Genomic DNA, 10,097 nt, shown 5'->3' with positions numbered 1-10,097 from the left:
TCGAGTTCAATGTCAGTTCTTATTGGTGTTGCCCATAAACAGATTAGCGTTGGGTTTTGTGCGAAATGAGCTTTGCATAAAATATGCTTTTATACTCTCAACGATGGCATGAAGGCCTGAGACGTTATTCTATACCACAGAAGTTTGATTCAAAGAATTTCAACCTAAGTTAACTAACTTAAGTTAACTAACTTTGTATATCATAAAAGGTGTGTGCTATTTCATTCAATATTTGCTTAAAACTTTATTTGCGGTTGATTTGATATCGTACGGTCGAAACTGTTTCCATTGTTATATTGTATTTTTACGTCGATTTAACGTCATTCTTTTTGTCATCTCTAGACGCATGGTAGTGGTTTGAACAATTGCCTTGAAAAGCGACACTGAGTTGGCTGGAACTTTTAAATGCTTCATTTCAACTAAACGTGATGTTCAAATCACAGAAACCTTTTCCACAGTAAAAGCTAGTAGCTTAGTTACAGCAATTTTGCTATCAAAGAGCAGACTACGGCGTGTAAAAGAGATTATCAGCAGTAGGCTATATTAGAAACAATACTTTTTTTGTAATGTAAATACTTGGTTATGCTATACCGACACCGTCAATGATATTTTGTGTAGTTCAAATGGTGATAAGACTATAGATATCTGTATGATAAGACTAGAATCAGCAAACTAGTGTAGGATATTCCAGTGGTGTTGGCTGGACAGAGGTAGCCTAATATTGAAAATTGCCCTAAAACATTGGAAATTGTGTAGCTTGTTCTTTAGTTTTAAATGGTCGAATGCAATCGTTAATATACAAATTTATCAATAATGAAATTTATAAATAGCCTACTGGCGCAGATTTGTAGGCTACAAGTACAATACTGTAGTCGACTCCAGGAGTCGGCTACATTTTTCTAACCGCGGGCCAAAGCCAAACTTTACATGATCTTGGCGGGCCGTAGCCTACTAATACCAGTTTTAATAAACTCAGACTCAAGACTTCAAGGCGTTGACGTAATGCCTTCAGAATATCGGTTCCTGTAGTAGTGTAGTAATACCCCTAACAGAAATCAGATGAACAAATTTTCACCAAAATCTTTGTTTAAGCTACTCCACGCACAAATACTGCCAGCTCAGTTGTAGGTCTATCTGTCGTGCCTGTGCTCTCATCAGTCGCCATTGAGAAGAACTATAGATCTATAACAACTTTTTTGCTAGATTTTACGTTCTCAGATGTATTTTCTTTTCATCGAGTTACGGTTCTTGCTGAAAGACTTAGGCCTATATCTGAAAAATAGATTGTTTTTTTTTACTTTGGACGTATGTTTTTGGACGTATGACGAATGTTTTCAATAATCTCCATCATACATCAAGACACCAATTTGTACAGGCCGCACAAATCGTGATGAAAACCGCTGAAGATCAATTCATCTGTGCGGCTACTTGGGCGGACCACTAATCGAGCTCGGAGTGGAAGAAGAACACCTGAAGACTCCAATGTTTCATCTACGACACCGGCCCCCATCCAACCGGAATGCTTTGGCCAAGAAATGGCTGGGTGCGGCTCAACCGCCTGTGCAATGGCATCAGACTATTCCGCTCCAACATGCACATTGCACAAATGGGGAATGGCTCCATCTACGATCTGTAAGTAGGCTATGGTAAGGAGAAACAAACCGCAGACCACACCATGTGCAATTGTGCCAAACAGTTTACGTGGTCTGCGTGGACTGGATGACGAATCTATTCAGTGGCTGCTCGACACCTGCCCAAACATCTAAACAGAGTCGCCGCCACTGCCCAAGGGTGGTAAAAGGCAGAGCCCCTCGACCCCTGGAGTGGCGAAGAAGGTTCACATGCAGACGAAGAAAAAGAAGAATATATCTTTTCCAAAATTCGCCATCAGTAAAACATCCATCAGTACAACGATTTCCTGTCTTTTTCTATTAATTGTGTTACGTTCTAGCTAGCAAATGAATTTGTTGATTCTTTGGTTTTCCTTTCCGTTGTAACAGAGGAATTTGCTGTTTTAAGTTATTTTTGAGTAGATTAACTTTACCGTTCCTTGTTTGACCCATTAACTTGGAAAAAATAATATGTTTTATAGCATAATGACGCTTTGTGCTGAATTCCTTGTTTACAGAAACACAAACGCTGCAAATCAAAGACGTGGGCCTACCAAAATGATTAATGAAAAAGTACATGCTCTCCCATTCGATTATACTGTAATATGCCACTGACCGGGCCATATAATACTATAATTTGTAAAGAAGCTGCGGGCCGGTTGATTTTCCTTGGTGTACCGGATCTGGCCCGCGGGTCGTAGGTTGCCGACCCCTGGCTACTCAAATAGAACGTGCAGCTTATTTGCTAGTTTACTATTTTAAGATTACCGGTATCATAACCTTTAGCTTTGTGCGCTATTTTCACAATTTGTTGATGTTTGCGACTGCAAATATAAAAAATATAAAACCACTAAATATCGTGTATTTATTTACGATACATTCTATTGTTTAAGTTTTTGACTGGAGGCATGAGCTAACGCATTTTTTCGTGTGCTGGTGAAGTAGATATACTCAAACATCCTGTCAGTTTTCAGCGCAACTTCTAACTCAGTAAACACGACTTCGTGCATACTGTAAGCTAGGCTAGACATATATCAGGCACGTAGCTTAGATACTCAATAGGCTACGATGAAAAGACATCATAGGCCTACCAGTTTAGTGATTTCTAGGCTGCAAGTTAGATGTGGCACCTATATACTACTTAGATAACCGTTCTCATGATAAAAAATAAGTACAACTTTAGTGATTTCTGCCGAATTTAGTCTGCGAGTGTACCCAATCGAGTCCTGCAGAATATCACGTTTTAACAGCAAGAGTTTATTTACAAATGCAAAGTGAAAAAAGGTTCGACTGTTTATAAACGCCCGTTGGTATTGCTCAAACGCCACTAGCACTTGCTATGTGCGGAGTGCTGGCTTGCCGAGGGCAATTAAAGTAGGCACTAGTGATACGAAAAGTAGACCAAATGGCAGAATTCGCATTCAAGGTTTCTGTCATTTTGCAGCAATAAATGAACCGCGTCTAAGTGAGGTATGTTTTTTTGCGTTCATGGAAATTCATTCCCTATTTGTTATAGGCTATGTTACCGTTATCAAACCAGTATAATATAGAATTAAATTATTTTGTAGTTCTGAGCAGCTACCTCGGTATTTTCACGTGGTGATATCAGCTCGTAAAGAGAAAGTAAGACAAAATTTAAAAGATTTTCAAAACAGGAAGCCTAGAGTTCATACAAACGTCTTTTAAAGATACTGCGTAGTATCCGAGCTATAGCCTATGGCCGGCAGCACGTATGCTGTTTCTGCTAAATAAGCCACTCTCTTTATACGCAGCTTGTTTTACCTTGGTGTGAATTAGGGTAGCATACTACCTTATTGCATTTAGCCGAGACGTTTTTCGTAGAAAAACGAGTCAGGTTAAGGCTTGAAAGGACTGTGGAGTTGGATTTTGTTCGATTCACAAATTATTGTGAGTACGAGTCCAAGGCTCGTCTTCCTCATTTTTAAGTTTTGAAAGTTGAAGTGATTTTTCAAACTTATTTAACTCTATATTTTACAAACTTTGAAATGTTCAGAATTTGTCCTTAAAGTTCGTTTCAGGCATAGCCTACTTTCTCATTAACAAATCTCCGTCTTACGGCATAATTCTCATTCATCGTCGTTAATACCCTGTAGACTTGTAGAGCAAAAGTAGTTTTCCATTATCCAATATTTATAATCTCAAACTCAATCAGTTTTTACAAATTTAAGTTTCCAGCTCTGGCTTAAATACTGCAATTTAGAAGCTACGTGAAGTGGTGTCGGCTTTCAGAGCAAAAGATTCCGTTCTGATGCACACAAACCGGCTCGATGGTTAAGCAGTTAGAACGTCTGAAATCAATTAAAAATTTATGATTTGTACTATTACCAAACGTATCCTTGTGTTTTATAGCCTACTAAAGAGTTTACTGTAGGCTAAATACTAAGCTTGTCAACCAAAGTATGGGGGACAGTTTTGTGTTGGTAGTTGTAATATTGCTATGTTCTAAACTATTATGCGGCACTGGATCCTTGGTAAACCCTTTATCATACACACAAAATGGAGATATTATGTTAGGTGGTCTTTTCCCCCTTCACTATTCATCTTACAGACCGGACAACTACAGGTATGTCATATAAATTGTTGGTTATAAGTACAACCAACCCTACTTTAGTCAGGAACGTTGTTTATTTAACGCCCTTGATGGCTCCATTGTAACTTTGTTAACTTGTAGCGTGCCGTCTAGATGAAATGTAGCCGTAAACTGCATTCATCAAAACTGTCAACTCCGTTTTAATAAGAGCCTTATCGTGTAGGCTACCTCTTGACATGAATTTAAAATAAAAGTTTAAAATAAAAAAGTTGCTACTTCCATTTGGCTTTGCAAACCGTCGGAAAAAACTTGGTGTATTCGATAATCACCCACTTTTTTTCTACATGCAAACTACGAGTAGATAGTTATTCTACCAACCTGCAATAGCTGCTAATAATTTTATGAGAAATATGCAAGTTAGATGTCTCTACACATGTAAGTTATTTATTTGATGTCTGTTTATTCGAGGTGAAGATGAGTGTGACGTAGACCTACAGAAAATAAAAATGTCAAGTATAAAAGTGATTAATGAGGTTAGCAACTAAAGAGCTCTGATGTCAGACATTAAGAGAAAATAAAGTTAATTGAGCAAGAATCAAGTCAAATAAAATACCTTGCTACAGCAAATAACACGACCCTTGTTTTGTCTCAAGGCGAAAACGGTTAATGGCATCAGCTAAAGGTTTTGGCAAAAGCCGACATAGGCAGGGGAGTAGTCAAGAGGGAAAAGGAAGCAATTGCCTAGCCTCAAAATGTTTTAAATAAAAATTTTACACTCTGTTGCAGCATCATTTGGAAAAGTTTTATTATTGGTTAGGCTAAAAGCACTTTCAGAATGCGCAATTTTAAGGTATTTGTTTCAAAATTTTCTGGGAGGAACCCCCAGATCCCCCTGTGAGTGCTCCCATTTCGGTAACTTCTTGTCGGGCTCACTTACATGTGCAAAAATACTTATTTATTTACCCCCCCCCCTCGAAATTCTGTGCTTGCTATGCCTCTGCATATAGACATATAGGCTACAAGACAAATACACTTGCTGCAGAGGAATTCGAAAAGCGCGAATGATAGCAAACTGACTTTAGATAAGTGTTTCGTTTGTTGCTCCCTTGGGAGGATTTAAAGTATGAGAGTGAGGTCAATTTACAAGATGATTGATTTTTCTTTTTATCAAGACACAAATAATTTCACTCATATATTTACAAAAGAAAGAGTTTGGTAAATATCACAAAACTAATTTACATACGAAAAACAAACTTTTGATACACTTTGGATAAACCCATGTCATTTCTCTTGTTTTGCGACTTTGCCACAACATAATTGAATTAACATTTGCTTTCACACAGCCTTCTTTCCAAACCAACAGGGAAGCTTTGCGAGCGATATAATTTTCTTGGTTTTCGTTGGATGCAAGCGATGGTGTTTGCGGTGGATGAAATCAATGCAAGGTTGGAAATGAAAAATCGTTAACATTCTATTGCTGGCAATGTGTCCTACCAGTTTGCTGTGAAAAAATATTCATTATAAAGTAAACTGAACTATAAAGTAGTTTTTGTGTTTTGCACTACAATGTGACTACTGGAGATATTCATCCGTATCAACCGATCATCCCACCGCTAACAGATGGCCATTTTTACAATTTTATATTTTTTGCGGTTCTCACCCCGTGGTAATAACCTTGTTACAGCATAATTCTGCCATGTTCTTTTCGGTCTTTATCTAGTTTTTTTACAAGCCTCTCGTAGTCCTCTTCATGGTTTCTTTAACTTATCTGTCGCTCTTCATTAGTACTGCATGGCCGATTCATTGTCATACCAATTTCAATAGCATCTTCAAATTGTGTAACGGTATTATAAGCTGGACTTAACACCACAGCAAACTAAAACCATGGTCAGTAGCGTTGACAGAGGAGTCCAGGGGGTACTTTTGGACCTGGGCCCGGTATAAATTTAGGGGCCTGGAGTATCTTGATTTGGTACCTAAAAATTTTATTGATACCGCTCCCAAATTATCCTCTCAACAGGCCTGGCCATGGTCAGTAAATACAGTGCAGGTTTCAAAAAAACTTTATTTCCAATGTATTTTTTAATTTCCAGATCGGATATCCTTCAGAATTACACTCTCGGTTTCAAAATATTCGATACATGCAACACTCACTCTATAGCTGTTGCACAAAGCCATTATATGGTTAACGACTTGGAAAATTCAAGAAACGCAAGTAATAATATTTTAACGACACAAAATCGATATCATGAATTCTTCCAATTAACCGTCTGTTAAAAATACTTTCAGGTATATCAGCAGTAATTGGGCCCACAGCATCCGATAAATCCACAGTGACTTCTAACATTTTGAGCCTTTTTGATATACCTCAAATCAGTTATGCTTCCACCAGTCGTTTGCTGAGCAACAAGGAAATTTACAAGTACGTCGTTGTTTTGCAAGTCTTCAAGTTGTGGTGACGAAAATGTTACAAGCATGAAACACAAACTAACATTGCCGTTTTCCACTGTTAGATGTTTTAAGCGTTTTAAAACAAAAATGTAGATTTTCCTGCATTCAGGGTTTATGCATGAATTTCATCTACAGTAAAACTAAAGCAATGAGCAATAGGTTAATAAATTTGCATTTCATAAATATAGTACATCTACTCCACATGAAAGAAATAATTATTCATATGCGACTCTATTTGGAAATGACTAACAATACAACTATCTATATAGGATGTAGCCAGAGCTGCGTGGTGATTTTGTTTGAAAACCGACATCGTAATGACGCTTTACATTAGGGCACATTATTGCTATATCAAAAATACCTAGACTGCCTGGCTACAACCATATTATAGCTGCAGCTACCAACAAGCCACTTTCTGACGATCTCGCAAGCACTCTAAAAGGAGTATGTTTCCGTTTCCGTTTCCGTCAATTCAGGCACATGTGTTTTTCCTTCAACGGGCGAACGTCTTTCTTGCAAACATTTTACTGATGCTTATTTCTAAGTCTCCAATATGCTAAATCACTTGCTTTTGGACGTTTTGCTTTGGCTTTAAAGGTGCTTACAGTGATGCAATCAATTTGTTTTTTAACAGTTTTGTTAAGTATAGTTTATTCTTTTTTCCGTCGTAACACAATCTACAGCAACATTTATTCTACATTTGACTGGTTTATTAAAAAATTATGCCGCTTTACAACCAAATGTAATCTTAAACGTCTGGCTTAGAAGATAGCAATTTACAGTAGACACTTGATAAAAGCGGCATATAGGTCTTTAAACCGCTCAGGTTGCTATAGATTGAATTTGGTAAACCCCATATCTAAATTCAATATTCTATTGTTGCAGCAGAGTATCAATAGAAACATTACTACCGTCTATGTAACGTATCAAATTGCAGCGTAGTTAAACGATTTCGGATTATGTACAAGTCGACAGTTCTAGCAAAACAAATCGACAGCAAATATTTTAAATTAGATGTAAAAGGTTACATGTCTTTCCAAGAAGTAGCCAAATATAGGTATTACTTTTTTTCAAATCAGAGTCTGGTGTGGAGATACCAATAAGCAGGAAGAAAACGTAAATTGGCAAGCTAGTTGTTGAATCGGGCTCTTTGTTTGCATTAATTGTACATTGAAAGTACAACCTTTGTGTTAAAAATATGGCTGATGGGCTTAGTAGCCTAAGTTATATGTGCTTTCTATTACAAACTAGTTGTCTCTTGTCTCCTGGTGTCAAATACATTTTTGGCCTTTGTCTGTGCAGCCTACAATGCATTGTATGTCGAATTCGACCTATTGCGCGATTTAACAATTTAAAACCTTTTGGAGGATTGGAAACATTGAATTGATTACTGATGTTGCTTATTAAACTGGACATAGCAGTCTTCTTGTAGTCCGTTTTCATTACCACGGCATGTTACAAGACTTTGTTGCAATTGATATGTATTATTTTCGAATGAGTTTGTAAGGTTTAATTGTTGTTGTCTCCAAGTCAATCAAGTTTTCAAACAAATAGGCTATACCAGACACGACAGCTCCATTGCCAATTAACATGACAAGACATTGACAAATTAACAAATCGTTTCATCTTTTGTATCTTATTCTTAGCTTGCCTAATAGAGACGATAGGTTATATTCCCCAACATTCATATATTAAGTTGATTCGTGGTGAACGAGAAGGGTCCAAATCAGACAAAACCGATTTGCATTGTTTATGAGTGAAAAAGTTAAAAAATTTTGCTCTCATAATGAGACGTATGTTGCAAAACGAGATTTTTGTCTTTGGTTTTAGTTTTTTTCAGACGGCTACCTTGATTTATGCTTGTTATAATTTTCTTTATTTTGCTTTAAAAAAAAAAGATATTTGTGAACTTGCCTCGTGAGATGCTGTCGGATTTTCTGTTGTCATTTTGTTGATTCTTTGAGTAATTTTGGATAGAATTTCATACGGTACCGTACCGTAGGTTAGTCAAGTGTAGCCTACCTGCCTACTGTCATGTAACTTAGAGAAGGCTAAGTGGATTCATTGTTCCTCACATGTGTTTAACAAACTTGCATTTTGTAATCTAATTTTTAGTTTTTGAAACAAACGTAGGCCTGATGATGCATGTCCTAAATGTTTTAATTCTTTAATATTTCTATTACAAAAATATACATTAGCCCCTGAACATAAATATAAATCAAAATCAGATCCACCATTTTCAAACAGATCACCAGGATAGCTTTCCACATTACTTTGTTAGGATCATTTCTAATCATAAAGTAATTACTATACCGTATAAATTGCAAATATTTTTGAACTAGTTCCTTCTTTCGGACGATTCCAAATGATGATGAGCAGGCGATGGCTATCGTGGACCTGCTGGTCTCGCATAATTGGACATGGGTGGGGGCGATAGCTGGGGACGACGATTATGGCAGGCCTGGAATAACTAAACTCAAGGAAAAGGCAAAGGAGAAAGGAATATGCATCGAATATACGGGCTACGTCTCTGCAGTAAGATTTTTGTTTCATGACTATATTTTTTATCTTTGTATCTTGATTGCGACAGGTTTTGTCATTTTGCACTTGATAATAAAATGAGTAACAATACGTTATAAAATTTGAACCAGTATCTGCCTTTTAAATTGAAAATTGCCTTTTGAAACGTAGCAAAGTCACAAAATGCCAGCTTTGAGAAAAATTTTTTCAAAAATTGCTCGTGAAATCAGATTTGCTGGTCAAACATAGGCCAATTAAAAGTTGGCCAAAAATTGTTTCCGACTTGCGAATTTGCAATCACGTTTGGTTTCATACGTAAGCAGTCTTTCTAATGCCAACTTCAAATCGATCAACATATGACTTCATGACTTTGTAAATGCAGTGCCAAATTTGCAGTTACTGTTAACTGACTTTGTCCCAATTTAAAATTTTACTCAGTTTTCCAGCGTTGTTTTGTTGTTAACGTCAGCGATAAAGTTGCTACAACTATCTATTACATTTCATGCAATCACTTTCAATTAAATGCTTGAGTGTAATTTCAATGGTTACTGTAGATTTGATGAAAGGCGTCGTATCTGATTACACAGAAGCTCAACCCGATATCTTCAATTCGGGAAAAATAATGAGATAAAGTGTTTGGAGTTAATCATTGATCACTTTCATCAAGGTCGTAAATAGAATATAAATGTTTGATAAGTTTTAAGCATCCACTTTTGCTGTAGGCTGCAAGCAAATTGTTTTGCCATTATGCTTACGAGATTATTTTGCAATCTAATACGTTGTGCGCTTTTAACATTTTAATTTTGTAATATTAAAATTTCCACAAAGCCCACATGATCTTTGTCGTTAACTTTACACGACCGCCTGCTTGCTATCAATAACACTATAGTGCGGGACCCTATCCGATATATCGTTTTGTAATCTACCTGACACGCAACACGCAGAAGCGTAGCTTGCACGAAGCA

The 10,097-nt window shown here is 36.9% G+C and overlaps 1 protein-coding gene across 1 annotated transcript in view; it reads left to right on the top strand.

Moving 5' to 3' along the window:
- Positions 1-3,984: 3,984 nt before the first annotated feature.
- Positions 3,985-10,097, top strand: part of LOC145768678 (extracellular calcium-sensing receptor-like) — a 29,475-nt gene continuing 23,362 nt past the window's right edge. Inside the window, exons 1-5 of the mRNA XM_082580240.1 lie at positions 3,985-4,194; positions 5,505-5,606; positions 6,255-6,376; positions 6,451-6,583; positions 8,955-9,147. Of these exons, the coding sequence (XP_082436366.1) occupies positions 4,031-4,194; positions 5,505-5,606; positions 6,255-6,376; positions 6,451-6,583; positions 8,955-9,147 (714 nt within the window). The 5' untranslated portion in view covers positions 3,985-4,030. The remainder of the gene's footprint in view (positions 4,195-5,504; positions 5,607-6,254; positions 6,377-6,450; positions 6,584-8,954; positions 9,148-10,097) is intronic.

Source organism: Aplidium turbinatum, chromosome 4 (assembly GCF_918807975.1).
Source record: "Aplidium turbinatum chromosome 4, kaAplTurb1.1, whole genome shotgun sequence".
NCBI lineage: Eukaryota > Metazoa > Chordata > Ascidiacea > Aplousobranchia > Polyclinidae > Aplidium > Aplidium turbinatum.
The sequence above is the reverse complement of the archived record's forward strand: the minus strand, read 5'-3'. Positions and strand labels throughout refer to the sequence as shown.